This window comes from Phoxinus phoxinus (assembly GCF_949152265.1).
Source record: "Phoxinus phoxinus genome assembly, chromosome: 12".
Lineage (NCBI taxonomy): Eukaryota > Metazoa > Chordata > Actinopteri > Cypriniformes > Leuciscidae > Phoxinus > Phoxinus phoxinus.
This window is the reverse complement of record NC_136887.1, coordinates 29,286,869-29,314,805: the sequence shown is the minus strand read 5'-3', so window position 1 is coordinate 29,314,805 and position 27,937 is coordinate 29,286,869. Positions and strand designations below refer to the sequence as shown.

General features: G+C 36.7%; 1 protein-coding gene across 3 annotated transcripts; it reads left to right on the top strand.

Moving 5' to 3' along the window:
- Window positions 1–23: 23 nt before the first annotated feature.
- nfkb1 (nuclear factor of kappa light polypeptide gene enhancer in B-cells 1) lies at window positions 24–27,937 on the top strand. Of its 3 annotated transcripts, XM_079630666.1 has the most exons (25): window positions 24–406; window positions 486–571; window positions 2,851–2,885; window positions 3,847–3,943; window positions 7,251–7,291; window positions 7,510–7,608; window positions 10,679–10,827; window positions 10,945–11,108; window positions 11,780–11,938; window positions 12,868–12,972; window positions 14,866–14,957; window positions 15,669–15,807; window positions 15,981–16,124; window positions 16,241–16,336; window positions 16,711–16,863; window positions 16,952–17,093; window positions 17,265–17,379; window positions 20,172–20,373; window positions 20,454–20,623; window positions 21,569–21,671; window positions 21,900–22,036; window positions 22,127–22,187; window positions 22,975–23,141; window positions 24,266–24,392; window positions 26,252–27,937. In XM_079630666.1, the coding sequence occupies exons 3-25, from the start codon at window positions 2,856–2,858 to the stop codon at window positions 26,338–26,340; spliced, it is 2,781 nt and encodes a 926-aa protein (XP_079486792.1). In that variant the 5' UTR covers window positions 24–406; window positions 486–571; window positions 2,851–2,855; the 3' UTR covers window positions 26,341–27,937. The 3 variants fall into 3 exon arrangements, with proteins under 3 accessions (XP_079486792.1, XP_079486791.1, XP_079486790.1); XM_079630665.1 differs by lacking the exon at window positions 486–571 and having other exon boundaries at window positions 25–406; XM_079630664.1 differs by lacking the exons at window positions 24–406; window positions 486–571; window positions 2,851–2,885 and adding an exon at window positions 3,279–3,541.

The following is a 27,937-nucleotide window of genomic DNA, read 5'->3' as shown; positions in this document are numbered from 1 at the left end:
TGAACACAGGTTCTTCCACAAGTAGGCGCAACAGGACGTTTTTGAAAGCAAGACATGAACATGAGTTACGTCAGGGAATTTCCAGTAAGGAAGTCAAGCCGTCTATTCAAACGTCGCGTTGATCTCGACATGATTTACTGTGATCATTCGCGACCGGCGATTAAAATCGATTGATCGACCGATGCGCCTTTTAACCTCAGTGGGCCTTCTGCATATCCATGTCTAGCAGACGCAACAATCTTCCTGAATAAGGAGCCTGCCTTGAACTGACTTTCTATGAGCTTACATTAGTTGACTTCAGCGCAACATGGAGAAATAAGTTGTAACGAATAAGAAAACTTGACTCGGAATCCCAGATCCCAGCTGTTTGATGTTGATCCTGAACCTCGAATATCTGCTAGGAAAGGTAAGCACCCTCGTAGATCCAGCCATGCTTGTTGTCTTTGAGTTGCCCATGTTGCCATCTAAAGGTTGTTGTGATACAGTATCAAGTGCTGCTGAACTTCCTACTTCTGCCTCAGAGGCCAAATGCACATTTCAGCTATCAAGGACTTTTGATAAACTCGTTTGGGTGAGTACGAGCAACTTATGATGCACATTAATAACTTAATGTGTTTTTGATGAAAGTTAGTCAGGATCCGACAGTACAAGGTTTGAGATAAGTGACTATGTGTTGTGCTGGCCGTGTGTCAAAATCTATCAATAAAGACAGTGAGCATCAAAGCGCATTCAGTCCGAACATCCGGAGTTGGTTAAAATATAAGTTGTTGTTTTTTCGAATTTCAAATCTGATGTTCCAAACGCGCGAGATCTAGTTTGTTTTATATGAGCTGGGATCTATTAGAGTCTAGTGTCATTCGGTGTTTGAGAAGAGTAGCCTAGTAGTGGTTGAGATTTTGATTAATTCCAATAACGCTTAACGTTTTAAAACGCCTCAAATAATTTGCTCATTGATTCGTTCAGTGACCGATTCACAACGCCTGTAGTACCGGTAGGTGGCGACTGCGAGACAATTTAATTTTCTTTGCTGTGAGTGATTCACTTGATCTTTCACTCAACCGATTCCCTACAAATTACAACAAAACAGATTTGCATTTAAATCCCTCGCAACTGTTTTGTTGTTATAAATAAAAGACCATCACCTTAAAGGGTTTGTTCACCCAAAAATGACATTCTGACATTAATTACCCACCCTCATGTCGTTCCAAACTCGTAAGACTTTTGTTCATCTTCGGAACACAAAGGAATAACTTTTTAATGAAATCTGAGAGCTTTCTGTCCCTACATAGACCCCTACTACTGACACTTTGATGCTTCAAAAAGTTCAGAAAAAGAGCGTAAACTAATCCATATGATTTGAACAGTTTTGTCCAAATTTTCTGAAGAGACTTGATCGCTTTATATGATGAACATATCGAATTTAGGCTTTTATTCACATATAAACATTGATCAGCGAACATAAACAGAACCTCAACCGAACCTGCTTGAAGCGCGAGAACAAACTTCATTGGTTCTTGCTGAAGCTCAAATGAGCTGCATAACACGAGAATGAACCTCATTGGTTCTGGCGCATCAAGCGAACATGCTTAAGCTTCGGTTTACCACAACTGATATGTGAGTTGATGAATGTTTAGATGTGAATTCAATCTGTTCATCCTATAAAGCGATCAATTCTCTTAATGAAAATTTGGCCAAAACCGCTCAATTCGTATTAGTTTTACGATCTCTTTATGAACTTTTTGAAGTGTCAAAGCGTCAGTTGCGTGGACTGTCAATCTCTATTGCGCAAATTCCTTAATTAAGGAGTAGTTCACTTTAACATGAAAATGACTCCATGATTTAATCACCCTCAAATGTGTATATGACATTCTTCTTTCAGACGAATACAATCAGAGTTATATTAATAAACACCCTGACGCTTCCGAGCTTTATAATGGCAGTGGATTGCACCCATCTATGGTTCCGGGGGGTTAATAAAGGCCTTCTGAAGCAAAAAGATGAGTTTTTAACTTAACATAAGTTACAAAGTAAAATTCTAGCTTCCGGCCAAACTGCCATACACGCGACTTACGTCTAAAGCGCAACTTTATTAACCCCCCGGAGCCGTGTGGAGTTATTTTATGATGGATGGATGCACTTTTTTGAGCTTTAAACTGATGGTTTAAATCCACTGCCATTATAAAGCTCGGAAGCGTCAGGGTGTTTAATTAATATAACTCTGATTGTATTCGTCTGAAAGAAGAGAGTCATACACACACAGAATGGGTTGAGGGTGAATAATTCATGGGGTAATTTTCATTTTAATGTGAACTACTCCTTTAAGGGAGCATAGGGTCTGTCAAAGGAGGGACCTCTCAGATCTCATTCAGAAGATCCTCATTTGTGTTACGAAGATGAACAGAAGTCTTCCGTGTTTGAAACGACATGAGGGTGAGTAATTAATGAAAGAATTGTAGGTGGACTAACACTTTTAATTGTATATGGTTGGCCATCAGTCATTTAACACGTTTAAAAGTTCCTTGAAACGGAAGTTGTGGTAGTCTTTTCTTCTCTATTGTGACATATCCAAGTGAAATGGCTTCTGGAACATGAAAAAAATGTAGTAGGTCGGGACTTGGGGATGGATTATTTCATAAAAATTAAGAATTGTCTATTTTGATTTCATAGTGACTTTAATGCATTTGCCGCCTTCTTTCCTTGCAAAGGATATTGACTGAACAAAATGCTAAAATTAGCGTTTCACATCCCCCTCATATTTTCTATCTTATATTTTCAGTGTTTTACAACTTTTGGACATGCCTATTTTCTGAAAATGAATCATAAATTAATTTGTTTTACTTTTCTTCTTAGGAATCATGGCTGGAGTGGACCCATACCATACAGGGGTGAGGAAATGTTTTCTACAACGTTTGGAGTCACAATTGCCATTCAAACTTATTTTACTTCAGGAACCTGACATCTTTCTGAATATTTTGACTTTGGTGTCCATTGTAAGACCAGGGAGTAAATAGGCTCAGTTTTGATTTCATGTTAAGCTTCTGTTGCTACCTGCTGATTTATTTATGAAAATGTTTATTGTCATGAAGACCACATAGATAGCAGACAGCGTACAGGTAGCATGAAGCTCATGCCTTACGATTATTTTCACAAGATAAACACAGAGCTATTTTTGTGTTGTTTGTAACAGATGTATGCCTTTGAAGGCATACACGCCTGATAGTAAATGATTAAATTTGAAACAAGACATATTAATTTCTGCAAATACCACAGCATCACACAGGAAGTGTCTCTTAGAAAGCTGAGGAGGTTTTCCTTTTTCCTGCCTGCTGTGGTTGATATTTCACCCCTACCACAGTAGCAAATTAAGATCGAGACTAAAGTTTGTTCAGTTTTGTATCCACATATGTCTGTCTGTCTACACTCACTTCATGCATCTTATACCTGTGCTAATAATCTGACTCCTGAATTCAAACTCTCTCCTTATGCAACACTGAAAAAGCACTCTGTGTTTATGGCACAAAGTCATGAAGCTCTACCTAAAGTACGTTGTAGCTTAAATTGAATTCTAAACGTCATAATTTCATGCATATCATTTTATGATGTCTTTATTCTGAATAAGCCTTTATTTTAAAAATCATTCTCTATATTATATATGGAAACCAGCATGTGATTTATTATGCTGTGTATCTTTAGTCAGTCAAAAGTTATGCCTTTTAATGTGATTAATATGTTTACATGACATGCATAATCTGACCAAATTCTAAATATATGAATAATAATAGGAATATTATTGTGCTTATAAACTCAGTCAGTGTGTCTCACTGTTTTTCTTTTTATACTCTGAAGTTCATGGAACCAATTGAGTTCAGTAACGACACAATATGGATGACCATGGACCCGACACCATTTCCAGGCATTCACAACAACAATGTTATGAGGACAGGTAAGAGTTTCCTTAAACTTGTCGTTCAATCAAGGTCTTAAGTTCAAGAAGTTGTGATCTTTTTTTTTTTCCCTATTGTGATGTGTATCTGAGTGAAACGGCTTCTTGAACAAGACAAATTGTAGGGTGGGACTTGGTCTTGCGGGAATTGATTGGATGGTTGTGGTTTGCTTTTGCTGTGATGTCATGTGAGTGACAGGTTGCCCCGCCCTCATGCCAGGAAACACATCCTCAGAGAAGAGATGTTGCTGCAAAAGGGAGAGAAAGTTATTTTGAATAAAGATGAATAGGCCACATGAACAAAAATTATGTGCACAGATAAATCATTAATATACATATAATAACAATGGCAATATTCCATAAAACAATAATAATTGTTCAATTTGATTTCATGGTGACTTTAGTAATGAGATAATTTGCTGAACTTTGCAGAATTGATGCAGCAACACTAGCCTGCATTTCCCTTTTTTCTTCTTCTTGCTCTATTCCTTCCTCAAGAAAACAGTAGCGCTGCACCCTAAGATTTAGTCAGAGGTCTAAATCCAATAAACCGCACAGTGTAGCGCTGTGATGTTTTAGAGAAGTACAGACACTTTAAAAATCCCAAGAACATCTCACTCCTTGTTTCAGTGATGTCACCCGCAGTCATTTGTGTATTATGTGGGTTGTCGCTACAGGAGTGAATTGTAAAGCTGAATTACACCTCAGCCATGAACTAACTTGTGACTTACGCCGGAGATCTTATAATTTCCGGTGTATTTGGTCCCCTGTTAGGAATTTTCTTGAGAATGTATGTTGAACGTCTTTGTCTTGATAATTTTTATTTTTTTGCTGTTACCCTTCATTGAACTACCAGTTGATGGATGATTGTACAGTATATGCCGCCATGAGACACCTGTACCATGGTTGTGATATTGTAAAACTATAAAAACAATTCTTTAATTAATTACATTTTTGCTTGAAAAAAAAAATGCGTCTATTGACACAAAAACAATGAAAGTCTATTATTTTGGACCCCATTTACTTTCATTGTATGGGGGGAAAAAAACATTTCATACATTCTTAAAAATATCTCCTTTTGAGTTTCACAAAAGAAGGAAAGTCAAACAGTTTTGGAACCACATGATAATTTTCATTTTTGGATTACCTATCCCTTAATGATGAATTAAGTCTAAGTAAGTCTTTTCCATTTCAAGAATGGAGAATTCTTGTTTTTTTAACGGAATATTGCAGTATTTATTATAAAATGATTTATCCATGCACATACTTTTTTTTTTTTATTCATGTGGTAATATTTAATCAAAAGAACTTCCCCAACATCTCTTCTCTGATGATGTGTTTACTGGCATGAGGGTGAGGCAACCTGTCACTCACATGACATCACAGCAATAACAAACCACAATCATCCGATCGATTCCCAATGGACAAAATCAAGTCCCGCCCTACATTTTTTCTTGTTCGAGAAGCTGTTTCTCTCAGATATATGTCACAATAGGGAAGAAAAGACTATCTGAACTTTTGTTTCATGCTGACTTCAAGTTTCAACTGGTGGGGGTTATTAAGGAAAGGCATCGCATTAACTGCGAGAAAGCGACCAGCATCATTTATTTTCAATGAGAGTTGGTAATTAGAGGCGACATGAGCAACAGAGTCAGTTTGTGAGCAGAGTTCAATTTTTCTCAAGCATGCAGTGGCACGATGTGGCAAATACCAGATAGTGGCAAATGCAGATAGTGATACAGTTGGCTGGCGGTCAAGTAGGAACACCAAGTAGAAGTTGCTTCAAGCTTACTTCTCTGTTTTGAGATGGTGTGTACACTATTCAGTGTAACAACTGGATGATGTATTTCTATTTCTATTTAGAGTTCAGTGCACCTGTGGTTTTGACATCTGCTTTAGACTTGATGGGTAATGTGAGATGGGTAATGTTGGAAATATGATAATGATATACAGTACATTATGCCATATCTAACCAAATAAATGACCTGGCTGTCCCCGTCAACATTTATAGATCCGTTCCTTTAATGTCAGTGCGTTGGCAGAGGTGTACACATGGAAATTGGGCTCTAAGGTTAAATTCTGCAGATTTGGCAGCAGATTGATTTAGCTGCGCTACACCAAGGATGTGGTCTTAGTCCTTGTTGTGCACAGGAAGAGGAAGAGGCTTGCGCTTCTGTGGAAACACGTGGTACGGCGAGAGCTCTGGCCTTGAAATGTCTGCAGCCTCTCAGCGAATGTTTTGATATGCTTGATGGTTAGAAAGTCTGCATGATAAAATTGAATTGTAATCCTTCTGATTTTCCCACACCTGGTTGAACCTTTCAGCCAGTCATGTTTGCTTTTATTGCTGTTTGCATTGTTGTGTGACATGGACAATATAAGCCGAATTATTAGAGGAAAAACCACAAACCGTTCTCAGACGAACATTTCAGTTCAAACCACAAACATTTCTTATTATTATCAATGTTGAAAACATTATTGCTGATTCATATTTTTGTGGAAACCGTGACATATCTTTTTCAGGGTTCTGTAATGAATAGCAAGTTCGCAATAACTTTTTGTAACATTCTTTACTGACACTTTTAATCAATTTAATGTGCCCTTGCTGAATAAAAGTATTAATTTCTTTCAAAATAACAAGTTTACTGACCCCAAACTTTTGAATGGTAGTTTAGGCAACTGTCTAAATTAAATCACAGAATATGCAATAACTATGCAAACATGACAACTTGGTTCATCCTTAAAGGGATAGTTCGCCCAAAAATGAAAATGATGTCATAATTTACTCACTCTCAAGTTGTTCCATCCAAACCTGTATGAACACAAAAGAAGATATTTCGAAAAATGTCATTCCTCTCTGCCATGAAACAAAAAAAGAGATATTTGACACAATGTTCACGCCACCGTTGTTTTTGCTGCAGCTTACAAGTTTTACATTTCAATTTGAAATATAATAATAATAATTCGTTACATTTATATAGCGCTTTATCTGAGACCTCAAAGCGCTTTACATAGAAGGGGGGAATCTCCTCAAACCACCACCAATGTGCAGCATCCACTTGGATGATGCGACGGCAGCCATATTGCGCCAGAACGCCCACCACACACCAGCTTACTGGTGGAGAGGAGACAGTGATGAAGCCAATCAGTATATATAGGAGGATGATTAGGAGGCCATGATGGACACGGGCCACTGGGCAAATTTGGCCTTATTTGATAAGGACTGTAGAGTGGAAGATTAAGAAAACAAATGAGGGAATTTTCATTTTACAGTTCATTTAAGTTTTTTGCATCTCTCCTTTTGCAGTCGACGGACCTTGCCTGCGAATCATCGAACAACCAAAACAGGTAATGCACCTATTATTTTGGCAAATGCTCTTGTTAAATGATTTAAACTAGTCAAAAACTGTCACCACTGAAATGTTTTCTTGCTTCTTCAAGTGTTTTTAAGTTAAATACTGTGTAATGGCACAAAGGTTCAGAAGGGACTGGTAACTCTGGCAACAGGCAGTGGGAATAACAAACTCAGTGTAGCACAACATTAATTCTGACATTGTCATCTCCAGAGGGGCTTCAGGTTCCGCTATGGATGTGAAGGCCCCTCCCATGGAGGACTCCCTGGGGCCTCCAGCGAGAAGAACAGGAAGTCTTACCCACAAGTGAAGGTATGGTTCAACCAGTTAGAGCTCTGCTGATGCTTTGGGATAAACAAACCATTCTCTTACAGTTCACTTCTGGTTGGGCAATAGGGTTTTGATTGACAGGATAAACCTATGCTCTGCTATTTTATTTCTCCACTGCTAATCAAGCTGAGTAGGCTGTTATTAATTTGTGGTCTTAGCAGACTTTATCATCTTGAATAAGTAAAAAAAATAAAGGTTGAAAATCTTAAGATTTTGTATTAATACTTTTTATCAGCAAGGATGCATTAAATTGATCAAAAAAGATTTGTTATCACAACTTTTTATCTTTTGTCAAATCAACTTAGATAACTAATGTGTGAAGATAACCAAGTTAAACAAACATTTTTTTTTTTACAGTTTAGTTTGCATAGTTTAGAGATCTAGAGAGAGAGAGAGAGAGAGCGCTGTCTGACATGGCGGGTCTTTCATCAAGTGATAAATCCAAATGATGCAATATTTGCTGGAGCACTTGGCTAAAAATAGTAGCTTGCTTTCTCTAACAACTGCCTGTCTGTGCCAGGACAGCTATTTTGAGGTCAAGGTTTCGAAAGTGAGTGAAACAAAATAAGGAAAGAGAGGAGAGAAATGAAAGAAGGACTTTGTTCTGTGATCATGTTCTCCTTCATGACGGCAGTCTGTTTGGGAATTTCCTCAGTGTGTCACTGGGGTAATTAGTGGGAAGAATCGTTCTGTGTAATGTGGCGTCAGAGATGGCAAATCTCGCCCCGACACACTCTGACATGCAACAAGAGAGGTGTGTGCGTGTACATACTGTACTCTGAGTAAGTGTGGGCTTTACTGGGACTCCAAATTCTTAATCAGATTCATTTTATTTGGTATGCATTGATGTTGTATAAATGTTTTATTTTTTAGAAGTGTCTGGGCATCAAAAACCATTAAATCACAGACGCCAAATTTGGTAGAATTGTCCCAGATCTCACCTGCTACTCAGATGTACACACACACACACACACACACACACACATACATCCGGCAATAGGTGGCACTATAATAGGCTTATAATAGACACTATAATAAAAAAAATTCGCTAATAGCTCTAGAACCGCTAAGTGAATGTACTTTTTTGCTATGGAGCCACATAGACTATAAACAGAATTTTAATTTCCCCTTTAATCCACACAATATTGATGACTTCTGAAAGCAGAGGAAGATAAAAATTCATGAAAAAAAAGTTTCTGTTTCTGAGCTGCTGCAGGCTCGATTGTAGTCTTGATTTTTTTGTTCTGGGAACTTGCATGTCATAACATTCAATAATTCCCGCCCAAAAGGCGCGAGGTCTGGTTGAGTTGCGTTAGAGTGTTGAAACTCGTGGTTATGGTAAAGGGACGTGACTGCCAAAACATGCTTAAATTGGTTGAACAATCACAACACACTGGTCCAACCGACCAATCAAAGCACATCGCGATTTTAAGAAGGAGGGGCTTCATAGAAACCGGAACTAAATGGAGCGTTACTGACAGACTGGGAAGAGAGGTGCTGCAACAATGACAAATACGTGAAAAATAATGTTTTTTGAGCATTCAAGCATGAAAACCTTTTCTATTAGACCCCAAAACAAAATCAAGAATTTGTAAAAGGGCATAATATAACCTCTTTAAAACTTTTCAACTTCAACTATGGAAATTTACCACCGTAACCACTCTCTACATAGCATGCAATAGTCTGTTGTTTTAAAATCTGGCTGTTTTGGTCATCTTAACACATGCACTGGAATCCTTTGTTTATAATGTTGAATTAATTTGTGGTCTACTATTAGTTTTCTCGCTCTACTATGTACATCAATCACACAGGTTTATTGTAGGGATTTCCGTGTTGCTAAGAGGCAATTAGCTCAGCTGTTGCCCATATTGCACATCAACTGTTCAGCTCAGCTGTCTTCAGTTTTGTGTGACTCTCAGCAGGATCTGAGAGGGCGAAATGGAGAATTATTATTTACGTATTCACACACATGTATGTTTTCATGTGTGGCGTCAGTGCTTTCATGATATCATCAAACGATCTTTCTAGAGGGGCTTGCGTTTATGTTCTTTGATATTCTCTGGGTAATTTTTTCTGGGGGTTGATATTAGTATGTGCATGAGTCATTTCTTCCCAGAGAAAGTTTCTTATAAGCCACATTTGAACTCGGCCTATAAGCAGTCAAACCACACACCCCGGCATATGAGTCAAGAAGAGATGATTTTAAAGTCTTTTCTTATCAATGTTTGGGATTTACTTGTTATCCAGGCCACCATGGCACTCTTGTTTTCATTTGACCTCTTCTGTGTGTTTATTAAGGATGGTGTTGATAAGAATGGGCAAATTATGTTGTGGAAAAGTCCACAAATGGTCCGCCCACTTTCCCTGTGAATGCAGGGTTTTCCCCCACCGAAATGAGATTTAACATATCTATGACATTCCTTTGCCATTAATATCTTCTGGTTTGCCTTTCTGAACAGTATTTGTATGAATCGTAATTTTAGTAGTACTATTTGTTTGTTTAATAATAAAGACAAAAATATTACTAAAAAAACTATTGTTGTTATATTATTTCACAATAAATGATTATTGTAAAATAAATAATATTAATTTATCAACAGCTTTTATTAATTAGATGATGGTGATATTATTATTTAACATTAAATTATATAAATTATATTTATCATAAGATAATAATGATAATTGTCAATGGATCAGTTATTAATCAATCAATAATAATTATTTTATAAATAGATAATGAGGATGCTTATTATTATTTCACAATCAATTATATAAATTATTATATAATTTATTGAGAATTAACAATCACAATAATCTATCAATGATAACAATAGTTTTATTTATATGTGATTATTGTTATTTCACAATCAATTAAATTTTAAATTTAAATTGTTTTTTTATATAAATAATGATCAGTAATTATTTTTATTGATAAATGATGATGCTGACGATTATTATGGCAAAGTGGCAAATTTTTAGCAGATTTTGATCTGAATCGGTCTTTTTTTAAAACTGTATTGTCATTATTTTCTGTTTGTGTGTGGGACAACAGATCTGTAACTACCAGGGAGCAGCACGCGTGGTTGTTCAGCTGGTGACCAACTCTCCGGAGCCGCATCTTCATGCTCACAGTCTGGTGGGCAAACAGTGTGATAAAGGAATCTGCATTGCCGAGTTGCTGCCCAAAGACTCAAGTATCTGGTCTGAATTTTTCCCTCAACATCCAGTGATTCAAAATACCTCTTTCTGAGCAACAACACTTTTGGTACATGCAATGATAAGGGTCATAATTAATATCCACTTGCACTTGTTTCACAGTTTTCCTAACTTGGGCATTTTGCACGTGACGAAGAAGAATGTGAGTAAAGTTTTGGAGGAGAGGATGGTTGAGGCCTACAAGATGGGATATAACTACGGCATATTCATCAATCCTGACATAGACGCCCTACAAGGAGAAGTTCGCATACCCAGAGAACTCGCAGGTGTGTGTGTGTCCGTGTGTGCATGCGTACGTGCGTATCAGGACACCACCAAAAAGAATTATAAACGTTATTGTTGTATTTAGATGTATTTTTACATCTACAGGGGCAGTAAAAAAAAAACACAACTTTGTTGTAAATGATTTATTCAGCAAAGATGCATTAAATTGGTTAAAAAGTGTAAAAAATACATTTGTTACAAATTATTTATTTTTCAGATAAATATTGTTCTTTTAAATGTAATATTTATCAAATAAAAAATTGATCACGGTTTCCACAAAAATATTAAACTGTTTTCAGAATGTTTCTTTAGAACCAAGTCATCCTATTAGAATGATTTCTGAAGGATCATGTGACACTGAAGTGTCACACAAGTGACTTAACTTATTATATTGCTTATGGTTGTTCTAGCTTAATGGTTGAAGATCAGGAATAGTATCCGAAAGGTCGTAGGTTTAAACTCCACAAGAAGCGAACACTCGTCACTTTGTACAAAGAAAATGAACCCCAGTTTGGTCCGAGGGCAGTGGTCCTATGGATTTAAATAGGAATTGTCATGTCTCCTGATGATCTGAAAATACTCTGATCAACAGAAAGGTTTAAGAGATTAATGATTCTTTTTAAGAAAGCTTGAAGTGTTCAGCACATTGTGACTGTGTGTACATGTATTTCAGAACCTCAGAGGACCCTGATTAGCACTGCAGCCAATAACCAGTCGAAGGAGATGGACCTGAGTGTGGTCCGGCTCATGTTCACAGCCTTCCTGCCCGACAGCGACGGAGGGTTCTCCCGCAGACTGGATCCGGTCATTTCCGACCCCATCTTTGACAGCAGTGAGTATCATCCTCCTTGATGCCGACCGTGTCAATCAGAAGCATTCCTAGCAGTGCTATTTTAGTATCATTGAGATACAATTACAGTCTTTATGTCAACACTTTACAATAAGGTCTCATTTGTTCAAATGAGTAAATGCATTGTCTAACATGAACTAACATGGAGCAATGTGTATGTTAATGTTTGTTAATAAAAGTGCAATTGCTCATTGTTTGTTCATGTTAGTTCACTATTTAGTTAACTTAAGTTCACAAATGAATCCTTATTGTACAGTATTAACACTCTTAATTAGTTTTTATTTTTATATTTTCCATTTTTATTTTTTTATAGTTTTTTGTTGCGTGTTTGTCATTTTTAATAATTTTTGGTTTTTATAGTGTTTATTTTTTATTTGAGTTATTTTAGCACATCTAGTTAAACTAACTGAAAATGAAACTAGCTGAAATAATATAAACTTAATTATATATTATTTTATTTCAGTGAATGTTTATTTTATTTCAAGTAACAAAATAGTTTTATTTAACGGTTTTAGTATTAGTTTTAGTTAACTATAATAACCCTCATTCATAGTCATTAGAAATCATAGCCTTTAGCCCAATATGTATAATTTAGCAACAAACACTTTTCTTTCTCTTCTTTGTCCCAGAAGTTTCTGACAACGGGGTGGTCACGTGATTTTGAGTTTTGGGCTAATGATTGTTATAAGGTCTCACTTTCAGTCTCAGTCTCATTCTCCTTTTCTTATTCTGTCTCTCTCGCTCTCTGGCAGAGAACTGTCAGGTATTGCTTCCTCCCTGAAACTCTACCTACACTTTCAATTTCCCCTCCCTTTTCTGATAATCTCTGACTCGCCTTATACAAAAGAAATAAGGAAATTCCACAAAACTTTTTAATTTCAGACACCCCTGTCTCTCTTGTTGCTTTTTAGAAGCCCCAAATGCCTCCAATCTGAAGATCGTGCGGATGGATCGGACCGCCGGCTGTGTGACGGGAGGAGAGGAGGTCTATCTGCTATGTGACAAAGTCCAGAAAGGTCAGAAAGCAATATCATAACGGTCATGGCATGCTCTGCCTGTCTGTTATTGCTGAACAGAATTAAGGACATATCATGAAAAACAGGATTTTTTTTCCTTGCCACTTTGAAATTGTAACATTTACAATGGAGATCTTAAAGAGTTATTCAGCGATTACTGTGGTTGTGACATCACAACCATGATCAAATTAACATTGACAATTGCATTAGCAATTCTTGTTATTTCCCTTGCAGTTTAGCCAGTCATAAAGAAGATAATTTGCACACTACTGTTCAAAATGTTTGGGGTTAGTAAGGTCTTTTTTTAAAGAAATTAATAATAAAAAAAAACACTGAAAAATGTATCACGAGTTCCACAAAAATATTAAGCAGCACAACTGGTCAAATCAGCATATTAGAATGATTTCTGAAGGATCACGTAGAGATTTCTATCAAAAACATTACAAAATCTTACCATCACTAAACTTTTGAACAGTAGTATATCTTAAAGTAAAGTAGCAAAAACAGAGTAGAATAGGAGATGCGTAAAAGTGAATGGGAGAAATCGTAATGCTCAGTTTTGCAGAGCAAATCAGCATTTTAATAAAGGACTGGAAGTCCCACTTTATGGTTTAAAGAGCCAATCGCCTTTTTGATAGAGCCTCTTGAACTTGAATTAGCATGATTTCAACCAAAGAAGCGTAGATTATGAGCCTATTGTTGTCTGATATTTTTCCTCATTTGAAATGTCATTTAAACGTAATATTGACAAGCAATTTCAGATATTTCCTTCTTTTGCCATTAATGGCCGGTATACTTGCACGACTGGTAATAGTGCCCTGGGCATTACCAAGATGGCCGCCGAGGGAACTAACTTGTTTTAAAAGGGACTTTGCTAAGGGTCACAACGAGAGTGTGAAGAATGGTCTTGAAACTAAGTAGTGACTGTTTTTGGTGCAAGAATTCTTGACTTCAGGAGAATGGGATGTAAATGTGGATGTTTTAAGGATCAGGAACATTTGAAAAAAACATGTTGTCAGATTTCTGAATGAAACCACCCTCAAACAGTTTTAGCTTTATTAACCTACAGGTGATACTTGTTCTCTTGTTCTCTTGTCATTGGACAGGATTTTGGACGCCTTTCACTCTTAAAGGAAGTTTTCACTGCAGATTTCCAGCTGTAGGGAATTCCCCATTTCATATGCAAATTCGGGGGCAGGAGAAAGTTAGCTTTACGTCAGTTTTTCAACGACCTACTCGCCGTTTCCCTTCTCTCATATTATCCTCACCTTGCTCACAAACAAGACGTCTCTTCATGCACAAGTCATATTATAAAAAAAAGAGGATCAGTTTCTGGTTGAACCTGAAATACATAATCAACAGTGTTCACCATTACTACCCACTAAATCCTCTGAAACATTGACAACAAGCTCTGGAGTGTTTCAAAATGAGGAATAAGATTCATACCACAGTTTCAGTCATGATCCGTTTATGGTATTGTGATGTATTGAATGACCGGTTTTGCTGCGTGAATCATATTGTGGGGGCATTGGCGATCCCCAGCCCTAATAATATGAAAAGACAGTCTGACAATTATTTTTATTGTTTGGTATCATGCCATGGTATATCTCAAAGTACCATGGTATTTCCAACTGAGAACAGAGAACAGCAGATCTGATATGTTTCTGGATCATGTGTCTGTAATGTGCTTATATGTTGAATGAAGTTTTTATTATATTAAATCATGGCTTTTGAGGAAGTAAGAGCGTTCTGCACGGTGATGACAGATATTCAAATTTGACTGCGTGTCTGGTGACAGTTGTTTCCTCTTTCTTTCCCTGTTGGTTCACAGTAATTTCATTTTCTTATTTTCCTCTTATGTGATGTCATTGTTTGTTTTTGTTGTTGTGACAGATGACATCCAGGTGCGGTTTTATGAAGATGATGATTCAGGTCTTACCTGGGAGGCCTACGGGGATTTCTCCCCGACTGACGTCCACAGACAGGTCAGCACAGGAACTGGAACTGCCCTGCTGGTCCAAACCTGATTCTTTATGTTTAGTGACTTGCTTTGTGGTTTGATGATGCCGTCAGTCTGTTTCTTATAGACCAATCCTAACTTTTACTAAATCATTGAAGAAGAAGCACAGCTATTGAGGATTTATTAAGGCAGCATTGAATCAAAACTGATCCTATTTACATTCTTTATACACTATTGTTTGAAAGTTTTGGATTTTTAAAATGTTTTTGAAAGAAGTATTTTATGCTCACCAAGGCTGCATTTATTTGTTACAGTAAAAGCAGTAATTCTGTGAAATATTATTACAATTTTACTCCGTTTTAATATATTTTAAAATGTAATTTATTCCAGTGATGGCAAAGCTGAATGATCAGCTTAATCTTATTATTATCAGTGTTGGAAACAGTTCATAATTTTGTGAAAACCTTGATACATCTTTTTACGGATTCTTTAATAAATAGAAAGTTCAAAAGAACAGTGTTTATTTGAAATAGAAATCTTTTGTGACATTATAAATGTCTTTATTGTCACTTTTTATAAATTGAATGGATCCTTGCCGAATTTTTTTTTAATTATTCATCAAGTCACTGTTACATATTGACTTTAAATGACTGTAATTATATAGTAATATTATTATTATTAATAAAATAAATATTCTGGCGGAATGAATAATCCACCTTTCATTTCCATCCATTAGTTTGCCATCGTCTTCAAGACGCCTAAATATCGAGACCAGAACCTCCAGAAGCCCATCTCTGTGTTTGTGCAGCTCAAGAGGAAGTCAGACAATGAAACAAGTGAACCCAAGCCATTCACTTACCATCCACAGATTATAGGTACAGTCTTTACCCATCTCCCAAAAGTTTTGACTTTAACCACAGCATCAACTCAACACAACAATTTAAGATTTTTTTTTTTTTTTACTGCATAGCAATTGAGTAAAAAGTCCAATATCTGCCCATATACTGGTTTACTTTTCCACTGAATTTCTCTTTTAAATTGTTTTTAGATAAAGAAGAAGTCCAGAGAAAGAGACAAAAGACCCTGCCAAACTTCCAGGACTACAGCGGAGCAGGAGGCGGAGCTGGAGGCATGTTTCGAGGAGGAGGGGGTGGGTCTACAGCAGGGGGCGGTCCCAGTGGAGGAGGAGGAGGTACTTCAATATTGCATTGGACTTTTTAATTAAACGTTTTAAACCGTGCACTGCTTTGATGCATTGATGTTGGCCAAATCTTTTAGATCAAAATATTTCATGTTTTTGTCTTCTAGGGCATTTTTTCCAGGGATATCAAAATTATAACAATTATGGCCCTGGATACAACTTCTCCTCAGGCATGGGAGGAGGCGGGACCAGCATCAAGCATAGTGAGTGTCCAAGCTGTCAATCAAGCTGCCATCATCACAGCATCTTCAGTTTCACATGATCCTTCAGAAATCATTCCAATATGCTGATTTAATGCCCAGGAAGCATTTCTTACCGATGGTGAAAACAGTTATTTAACTAAAAAAAAAAAAAAGTATATTTTTCAGGATTTTTTTTTTTTTGTAAATGTCTTTCCTGTCACTTTTGATCAATGTAATATGTCCTTGCTTAATAAAACTATTCTTTTATAAGATATTAAAAAATATATTACTTGCCCTTAAGAATGGGAGTGTACAAAATGTTATAAGAAAAAATATTGGGAAAAAATTAAAAACTTGCAGCAAAGTCCGTTTCTCAGTTTTCCTTCCTCTTTTAGCGTATCAAGACCCAGTAGAAGACAGTGAAGAGGATAGCGACAGTGATACAGATGATGATCCTGCTTCAGGTGGAGGGGTGCGAATCTGTGACCAGCCTGAACCTGTTAGTGATGACGCACAGCCTACAGAAGATCTCGAGTTAGACGCCACAGGTTAGACTGAGTTTGACTTCCCGGTATAGTCGATGCATCTAAATCTTTCAACTCGTCTCTGGATAAATTTGTGCATTTTTCATTTCAGGATGTGTGTTAGAGACACATTTGGCTGAGCTAGCTGGAAGACATGCTCAAGCTCTCTTTCATTACGCATTAAGCGGTGATGCTAGAATGCTTCTGGCTCCACAGCGCCCCCTCATGACCACTCAAGACGAGAACGGAGACACGTAAGTCAGACAAACCAACCACGTGTTTTTGTAGAAGCTCTATTCACATAAAACTATCCACTTCTCACGAAACACGTCAAATGGGAATAAATGATTTCAGATGTTGTTTTGTCTTATTTACCCAAAGATTGAAGGTTTTTTTTTTACTGAAATTTTGGGTTTGGTTTTTAGGGGTTTACATCTGGGAGTGATCCACAGTCAGACAGATGCTGTGCGAAATCTAGCACAAGTCATCTTTGATCTCCCTGGAGCGGATGTACTCAACATGAGGAATGATCTCTACCAGGTAGGGCTGTTCGATTTTGGCAAAAATCATAATCATTATTATTTTGGTCAATTTTGAAATTACGATTATTGGTGGGTGATATGATCAAAGTCTTATTTTGTGATAGGAGTCATTTTAGTTGGGATGCACTGATATTTTGACCACAGAAAATGGCATTTTCAGTTTTTGGCAAAGAAAAAAGGCCGAAAATATGAGGCGTAAATATACACCGCACCGCCCCGCCCCTCGTGTTCGGCGTTCAGGTTTCACTCTCAAATTTGTAGTAACTTTTCGAGCGCTACCGCTTCTGAAGCGACTGGCTGAGCAGGTAAGTCTGTACCGGCACCCAGTTTGCTCTGCTCAATGTTCCTCTCCGTGCGTGCGCTCTCTGCTCAGTCGCTCACGGCCCAAGCAAACGCTCCATTCATGTACCACTCGTGCTCACCGGAAAAGCAAAGACAATAAATTGATCTGAAGTAGACTTGTTTCTGTTTGCAATAGCCTTACTGTGCTGGTATATCCATGCTGGTAAAAAACACTACCCTCTCATTCACAGATAATGATAGCTTTGTAAGAACTATACTTTATTTTGATAATTGGTTAAAAAAAAAATAGAGGTCGACCGATTGATCGGTTTTGCCATTTATTATAGGTGACATATTGTGCCCCTTTTCACAAGATGTAATTTAAATCTATGGTGTCCCCAGAATGTGTCTGTGAAATTTCAGCTCAAAATACCCGCCAGATGATTTATTATAGCTTGTCAAATTTGCCCCTTTTTGGGTGTGAGCAAAAACGCGTCGTTTTTGTGTGTGTCCCTTTAAAAAAAAATGAGCCGCCGTTCAGAAGACGGCCGAACCATTACACGAGCTTCGGATACTCCGCCAATAACAAAACAGTAATTTCACTCATCAAAAATCTCAGAAATAACCAGTAGCGGAGTGCAGCCTTACGGAGAGACTCAGGAAGATGTTGCAACTTTTAAACACACCTGGATGTTTCTGAAGGGTTAGTGGATACATTTATGTGGTTGTTGTGGAGTTACATTGATTCATCTCTTTGACCTACTGTACGTACCGTCATGTTTAACTTTTACACAAGTTGACACAGTTCCCTAAGGTCTTTATAAGACAGCTGTGACATTTCTTGCTCTTCTGTGCAGCCAATGGCAGAACAGTTTGCATGCTTTGCTCGAATTTTTGCCATTGCGATAGAACTGGTTACACTGCTGTCGTGGGTGTTCAGCGGCGCCGTGGGTGGACACGTGCAGATTAAGGGGCGGTAATATTATTATAATAAGATCCCCTTCCTACGTCAGAAGGGGAGCGAAATCTGATCGGCTTATTTTTTTGACATGCTTGCAGAGAAAGGCTTACCAAAACAAAGTTACTGGGTTATCACTTTTCCCGTTTTATGGGTTGGTAGATACGCCTGGGACCCGATTATATCACTTAACCACGGAAAAAGTTAGATTTTCATGATATGTCCCCTTTAACTAAGGTTATTAAAAGTATTATTCATTGTTAATTTCATCATTTATTAATAGATTTTTACATTTTAAAGTCGTTTCTCTTAACATTAGTTGCACTATGAACTAACACGAATGATCAAGCTATAATTAATATATTAATATTTTAGTATGGTAAAATAAAATGTAGTATTTAAGTACGGTACATTTTCATGGTTCAGTACTGTTTTAAATTTTGTTGTAATATTTTATATATTATGTCTGTTTTCATTCCAAATCTATATAAAAAAACATTTTTTTTAAGTAATCGGCCAGCGTGGGCCAACCTAGTTATCGGTAAAATCCACTATCGGTCTACCTCTAAAAATATGCATTTTTGCATAGAATGAAGAATATTATATTGATATTTAATATTATTTTAATATGTTTTATGTCCAATTTTGTTGTGTTACTTTAAATAAAGGTGTGGTTATTTAATTTTATTGGCTTGTGTTTTTTTTTATATTCAGATTAAATATAATTATAAAAAGTCTATACTATTACAATTTACAAAAAAAAACTCATTTAAAATAAGAAATAATCCTTTTTTTTAAAAGTCAGTTTTGGTTTTAGCCAAGTGCATCCAGAAGTTTTGGTTTCAGCCCAGAATTTTCATTTCGTTGCATCCCTAAATTTTAGATTTCAGTAAAACTTCACAATTATCGATACTTCAGCAAACACTAATATTAGGTTAACTAATGTAGCTAAGTACAAGGTCCTCAAAACAGTTACAGAAGACAAGTACAGTCAGCAATGCAATAAGAACAAAGAAACTAATAAAAATACAACAGAACAAAAATATAAATTAAATAAACAGTGCTTTAGGATTTATAGGAAGATGTACTAACTGTGGTATCCAGATAAGTAATAGCCTACAACAGAAATTGAATAAAGTAAAATAACGGCATATAGACTTCACTGTATGCCTTAAAGGAATAGTTCACCCAAAAAATAAAATTCTGTCATTTACTCACCTTCAAGTTGTTCCAAACCTGTCTGAACTTCTGTATGAATATGAATTAAGTTTGGCTTAGGGAGGAAGAGAGTGCACCGCTGTGAAGGAAAGGACAGTGCGCTGGGCGGCAGCGGCACAATAATCGTTTTACCTCGATTATCTTGTTTTCATAATGTTGGATGCCAAAATCAGTCGAAAATCAATTCCGATTAATCGCACAGCCCTGCTACCAGGTATACTAAAAACTCACATAATACTTTAAAAAAAGGTTCTGTTTCTCACTACAACTGAGGCCTGTGAAATTTCCCACAACTCGCCAGCCAATAAAATCCTCTGATATTTTTGTCCCAGACTCCTTTGCACCTCGCAGTGTTGACGCAGCAGAAAGAGGTAGTCGAGGCCTTATTGGAGGCCAAGGTGGACGTCACGCTGACAGATCGCCATGGAAACACAGCGCTTCACCTGGCGGCTCAGCAGAAAGAGGAAAGCATGGTGCGATTGCTGCTAAAGCACAAGTCAGTGGCGCAGTTAACTAGCATCCCCAACACAGCAGGTACGCTGGACTAACTATCTGAGAATCGTTAATGCATTCAACATTTTTGGGCTCTGATGTGTTTATATGTGTGTGTTCAGGTCTCTGCGCGCTTCACCTGGCTGTACAGGCGAACAGTCTGAGTTGTGTGCGGGCCCTGCTGGATGGCGGGGCAGACGTGGAGGTTCAGGAGCTGACCTGTGGCCGCACAGCACTTCATCTGGCCACAGAGCTGGGAAACCTTTCCCTCGCCGGCTGCCTCCTGCTGGAGGTACTGCTAACACCTCCTTACATGATCAATGAGTCAGTGAATGGTTTTGGAGGATGCTACTTTAGTGAATATACTGTATTTCTACTATTTTAAAGTTTACTCTACTGTTTTATTGTTTTTTCAACTGAAGCCCACTTATAAATGTTAGTGTATATTTTAGTCTGTCATGACCTCACTGTTAGAAGTTGGTTCTACTTTCTCTTTAAGACTTTTATTGCTAAATAACGTCTGTTATGATTGGCTAAGCTCGTTTCGTGTGAAATGAGTAACAATAACCCTTTCAAATTATCAAATACTTAATGTTTACACTGCTGTTGGGGTCAGTACATGTTTTTTGTGTTTTTTAGTCTCTTATCCTCACCAAGACTGTAATAAAAAAGAATATGTTTTATTATTATTATTATTGTGTAATATTTAAATACATTAAACTAACCTTTTTCTATTTTATTTATTTATTGCGAATATTAATATTCAGTTGCAGTCACATGATCCTTCAGAAATCATTCTAATATGCTGCTCAATAAATATTATTTTATATTTTTGTAGAAACCTTGATATTTTGTTCTCAGAATTTTTTGATGAATAGAAAGTTCAAAAGAACAGCATTTATTTGAAATTATTTGTAACATTTTAAATCTCTTTACTGTCTCTTTCAATCAATTGAATCTTAAAAGTAATTTCTTAAAAATAATTATAAAATCTTACTGACCCTAAACTTTTGAATGGAGGTGCATATGATAACAAAGGTGGTCACATGATGTATCACAGTATACACTGTCCTTCATTTTAATATATAAGATTTTGATGTCAGATTTGTCAATCTTGTTTTCCATATATATTTTTGAAAGTGAGGAGACGAATGCTAAACGTGAAAGCAGAAATAACGTGCTCATGAAGTTATCTCTTGATGAATCACACTGCACGTGTAACATTTTGTCTACGCAGGGTAACGCATATGTAGACAGCGTCACCTATAACGGCTCCACTCCTCTGCACATTGCTGCAGGACGGGACTCAACCAAACTGAGCGCACTTCTAATGGCTGCAGGTGAGGAATTATGTGTGTTCATTTATAACTAACATGACAGGTCAACAATAACTGTCTTTGCCTGCTGCCATTAATGATTTATATATAGATCTGTTAGAATAATTCTAAAGCAAATTCATAATCACGTCTCATCCCAAGTCGTAAATGTTATAATTGTGTCCATCCAGTCAGTAGATTCATTTACCGTTACATGGTGTAACCGACTAGTGTTGTGTGCTTTGCTTTTAGGAGCAGATCCTCATAAGGAGAACTTTGAACCGCTGTTCTTTAAAGATGATGAGCTGTGTGGCACATGCGAGGACGAGGAGGAGGATGAAGGCTATATTCCCGGGACGGCCCCTCTGAACATGGCAACATCACCTGAGGTGGGTTTCTCAAATGTAGGATGTAATGTAATTGAATTGCTGGTTGTCATTGATTGTGAAAATAATGTGTGGTCTGTTCTGTGCTGACAGGTGTATGATATTCTTAATGGAGAAGAGTATCAGCCCAACACTATCGTCGTTCCACCGCAAGGTATGAGCTCCAGTCTTTGTATTCTTGTCATGTTCATTTTTTTATAGTTTTTATTTTATTTTTTAGGTCAAAAAAATTATGTAAATCAATAAAATCTTGGCATGGAAGTAACATTTATGGTGGAAATATAATAATATAATTATGCGCAGCCCTAAATATTTAATTACTTTTCATAAACAAATTTTAAAAACCCTTATCCAGTTATCATGAAGTCAGTGGACTGGAAAAGTCATGGAAATTAATGTAAAGGTGTGGGAACCCTGATTGTTTATTTTCAACAAATATACTCGCTTCTGAAAATGTTAATACTTTTAGCAAAAAAGGAAAACTATTTTTCTACTATGTACACTTCCATTCAAATGTTTGAGGTTCGTACTAATTTTTGAGTCTCTTACGCTCATCAAGTCTGCATTTATGTAATCAAAAATATTGTTAAATATTATGACAATTTCAATACGCGTTCTCTTTTTTAATATATTTTAAAGTGTAATTTATTCCTGTGATCAAAGCTGAATTTTCAGCATCATTACTCCAGTCTTCAGTGTCACATGATCTTTCAGAAATCATTCTGATCTTTGTACTGCTCAAAATTTTGATGAAAACCGTGATGCTTGTTTTCAGGATTCCGCATTTATTTGAAATATTTAACTTTGTAAATGTCTTTACTGTCAATTACTGTCATTTAATGCATCTTTGCTGAACAAAAATTTCAAAATCTCACTGACCTCTAACTTTGTAAAGTTACAAAGTTGAGAACATTTGAAATGTGTGTGGCTGGTGTTGGCAGGTGACATGAAGAGCTTGAGCTCTGACATGAAGCAGGAGCTTTGCCAGGCACTGGAGGGGCAGACGGGAGGCTGGGAGAGTCTGGCTCATGCTCTGGGGCTTGGGATCCTGACCAGCGCGTTCAGGCTCACCTCATGCCCTGCTGGAAAGCTGCTGGACAGCTACGAGGTAAACAAATTCACTTCCTTTTTCAGTCTTATGCCTGGTTCAGATTACACAATTTTTTTGTCTGTTACGATAGTCACTGTGTCAGATTACGCGATTTTGACTCGTAAAATCTTGTCGTGTCGTGGATAAGAAACATGTCAGACTACACGTTGCTTTCCGACCAGCTATCACGTGCCGTCTCACACACACACATTCACTCGCACACATACATACGCATAACGAATCCCCACGACACCCTACGTCAAACGAATCGTGCCAAAATCGTGTACTCTGAACCAGGCATTACATAAACACTGGACAGTAGTAAGAAAAAGTAGTTGTCTTTTAATCTGATCTTAACTGACTGCCATCCTGCAGAAGCAACAGTTCTCAGCTGTAATCAACGGATTTGATAAGAGAATTGATTTTCCCAAACAGATTAGATATGTGTATTCAATACTTTGTAATACATTCAATTCAATGTATTTAATCTCAGAACTTAAAATGTTTAGAACTGAAAAAGTTTTGTATTATTTATGCTTAGGACTAAACCTGTCGACCCATTTGTTATATTAGATTAGATTTAGGCCCATCACAAATATTAATTTTAAAATCATGGTTATTCTATAAAAGCAAGGGAATCATAATCTGCCAGGGAGTCAAGAATAAAGAATATAAAAGAACACAAGATAGTCAAAGGTCTTCCTTCATACAAAATGAAGGCTTGTGTGTTTATATTATCTAATATTGCATTACATTATATTATGTTATATTATATATATAAAAAAAATAAAAAAACATAGTAGGCTTACATTGTAAGTTACATGAACCAAACAGAATTAAATTGTTAATTGTGATTATTTGTATGATAATTCATTGTCAGCACATCGTCATGATTGTGACAGGCCATATCATATATCATATCTATATAATCAATCACAACAACAAAACTGTTTTTTGTTTTTTTTTTAATCCAGAAATACTGAATTGAAATATGGCATTTTTGCTTAAGGCTAAACCTAACGATCTATATTTCTCAGAACGACATTAAAGATATGAATTCCTCTAACAATAACTATAATAACTATATCATGTGCTTGCTGTAGTTGCTCTGGTCTCAGCTGCTAATCTTCTGTCTCCTTCAGGTGTCTGGAGGAACGGTGCGTGAGCTGCTGGAGGGACTGAAGCATGTTGGGAACAGCAGTGCTGTCAGTTTACTCCAGGCTGTGTGTAAGGAGCCTGAAGCTGTCCACACCACACCTCAGCTCACAGGTAATATTGATTGATATGTGCATTTCTGGGTGATGTGGCCTAAGTAGTTGAACATTTGGTCTGGGAAGCTGGGAAGCCAAAAGTTGTTGGTTTTAGCCCAAAAGGGGTGATCCATGAACCGTTACCATAGTGTCCTTCAGTATGCATAATCACGGGTTGGTCGCAGCAACTTTTCCACTGTAAGTCCCTTTGGATATGTTAGTAAATGAGTAATTCATCAAATAATATTTTTTTTAAATCTGATTAGATGTGCTGTGTTTAAAGCCATTGTAAAATTACAGCTAGGCTAATAAATTGTCTGGCAGAAGAATGGTTTATTATGATTTTATTATTAATACATTGACTACATACAATTTTGATAATATTTGAATCACATTTCTGTTGTAACCATTTTAGAAAACCAGTAATCGACTCAGTAAGCCAAAGATTCAACTATGGTCAAAAATCACAGTAACAAGGCTTTGACTGCTTTATTTATTGCTTTAATTTACATGCTAAAGGTACAAATACTACAATGCTAGATAACACTTGAACCATTGTCTTATAGTGAAATAATATTTATTTTGTTTTGTGTACCAGAACATAAACCTCAAAGATTCATGTTCTGGAAAGGTATTTTTTGCTCATCGGTGAGGCATTTTGGATCTTTTCCCAAGAGCATGTCATCATTTGTGACATTTCGTAGTATGAGTGAGATTGTGTACTACAGACCTCTGTTGTGGAGTTTTTTTTTTTGTCCCACAATATGGTTTGTAAAACCCCCAGACTAAATCACTGTCAGTCTCGGTCCCCTCTCTCCGTAACAATATCACGTTGTGGTCCTGACATCATCTCATGTGCACTCAAGCATGATGTCAACAAAACAGCACTGCCACTGCATTCTAAGGGAGTTCCCCCTCGGTCTCGGGGTGACCCGACACTCTGCTGTAGTGTTCACATATAGTTTCTGCAGTGATGCCGATGTTTCAGGGGGAAGTGGACACTCGAGAGGGGGATTCCCAGGAACAGAAGTGAAAGCCAGATATGGCACTTCTGGTTTTTGTATCTGGCACAGTTTCTTTGAAACCAGTCTTTCCACCTTGCTGTCTGATATGAAGGGTTCATCGTCAGGGTTCACTGAGTTTGTGTAAGCCAGCAAGGGAAAGTTTTGTTTTTTTGTTTTTTTCTTGTCTCGGTTTCCTTCTCGTGGTTGTCCATATTATTGTGGCACGTTGTTTGTTAAAAAAAACACCAATGTTCAATAAATATAGTGGGGTTCAAAAGAGGCCACATGACATTTGGGATTCTAAATCTGGAGACAAAGGTTTTAGGAAACATGATGTACAATTATGTGATGTGAAATTTTTCATATTCTGAGTATTGTTGTTAATGCAAAATAGGGACAAACCAAATATTCGGACATATTTTATTTTTATTCAACTTGTCACTCAAGTGGTTAACCTGGTGATATTAGATTCTCTAATGTATTTTTTTGCAAACTTTTAGACCCATCTGTAATTACATTTTATAATAATCCAATTTAAAAAGATATTACGATTGCTTGTGACTCTGTGGTTTACGATTGCCAAGCAAACACAATGATAAAAAAGAGAGAATTTTGGCGCGGCATTATATAATTAATTTTAGAAGCGCCATAGTATATTGGCAATTTAATTTGAACATTTTCTTTTTATAAAGCACCTTTCATGACATTTTTATTCTATATAAAAGTATTTTTATTCTATATAAATAAAACATATTTTATATATAATCTATTTTCTTTTATAATTGTATAATAAAAAAATATATAAGAATTTTCTTTAATTAGGGAAAAGATTTTAAATGCTTTTATGGTCATATAATTTTTTTATTTTTTTCAGGGCTCTGTAAGTCCATTCAGGGTTTGACACTGGGCCCCCATCAGGAAGAGAGTGGGATATGTGACAGCGGGGTTGAGACCTCTTTCTAGAGCCCCAGTTTTGGTCTCGCCAACTCCAAACACAATCGCACAAACTGAGGCCTGACCCTTAAGACCAGCTTCTCCCTCCTCACTACAGCAGCAGTGCCACTCAACCTCAGGACACGCCTCCAAATCCTTTGATTGGCCAGCGCCCTCTGTGGATGCTGCTCAGCCACGCCCAAAATGCAAATGAGCTCTGAACTCTGAGGAGTCCTTAAGCTGGGGAGTCCTCTGGCAATGGGGATTTTATTCTCTCTCTTTTTTAGCTTTTAATATGAATAATACCAAAAAAGCACTTATTTGAAAATTTATTTTTTTCCTTTTATAAGAGCTATATCATCTTTAAATAGCTATAATATAGCTTTAAAAAGGTATATTAAAGTGGCTGTTTTCATTTGTGCTTAAGCTGAACAATGACGTCCAGAACCTAGATGTTACATAAATAAACTAAATGTTTATTTGGTTTATGATGTCTTGAACTTTATTAGATTCTCAGGCCTGATTTGCAAAAAAAACAACATTTTTTTTTTTGCTTGAATTGTTTATAAATAAAATAAAATGTAACGTCTGGTTTGTTAAGTCTGGCCTCAACTATTTCCTTTGTTAATATATTTTAACAAACAATCCGATTTAAGAACAGCATCTTCAGTTTTGATAACCTATTATGCAGACTTCCTCAGTCATTTGCTTGCAAAGGGTTTTCTTTTGGAAGTGCAATGCAATGACATACAGGAAGAGGAAGAGAGGAAAAGGAGGTCTACTGGATTATTATGACCCTCTGGACCAATCGAATCTGTTGGATGATGGAAAAAGTTCTTCCCTTCATACTCACCCTTTCAGCTGTTATTTGGGTTGGCGATGGAATTTATTTTGCATTTAGTGGTGCTACCTGTAATTCCTAATATTTGCTCACGGGTTCTGATAATAAAAAAAAATCATAAGCTTTGAGAGATTATTCTCTCTTCCACTTGTTGATTGATAATAAAAAAAACAGGAGGGTCAGTCCTGAGCAGTGATTGGAGTGTGTTTGACTAGATTTAGATGGTGTGTGCGTGTGTGTGTGTGTGTGTCTGTGTGTATGTGTGTATTGCTTCGACCAGATGCCTCAAGTGCCCTTTAAGAAATATTTTTGTAGTTACATTTTTGTCCTTCTGTTAAAAAAAAGAAGTTAATTCTCATTCCCTTCTGTTGTGTGTGAACTGTAGAAGACAAAACATCACTCCAATAATATTCTGATGGAGAATCAGTTCTATTCATGCATCACAGAATATTTAGAACTGATCCCAGATCAGCTGTCTTTCTTTTTGCTTTATGAAATGTTCTAAACATGGCCTCTGACCTTTGAACTGACTTGGGGATTCACGTCACCAAAATGCTTTTAGCCGCAGTAATATTTTTCATACTATAGTAAATAATGTTAAAAAGAGCAGCAAAACCATCCAATACCCCAGACTAAAGGTTTGACAGGCACTGTAATGTATTTTTGGCTGTAAATTGGTATTTATGTCTGTACCCTGTGAAGCAGTGTTGCACAGAGGGAAAATTGTGTGTGCTTTGTAACTGGTTTTTATTGTGATACTTTTATAATAAAATTATTCATTCTGTA

What these genes read in the sequence shown, in the direction of transcription:
- nfkb1 (XM_079630664.1), top strand. Translation starts at nt 3,404, where the DNA reads ATGTCTGTCTGTCTACACTCACTTCATGCATCTTATACCTGTGCTAAT. An exon ending in AGCTGCTGGACAGCTACGAG is followed by an intron (nt 23,142 to 24,265) that starts GTAAACAAATTC and finishes TGTCTCCTTCAG; the next exon opens with GTGTCTGGAGGAACGGTGCG. An exon ending in CACCACACCTCAGCTCACAG is followed by an intron (nt 24,393 to 26,251) that starts GTAATATTGATT and finishes TATTTTTTTCAG; the next exon opens with GGCTCTGTAAGTCCATTCAG.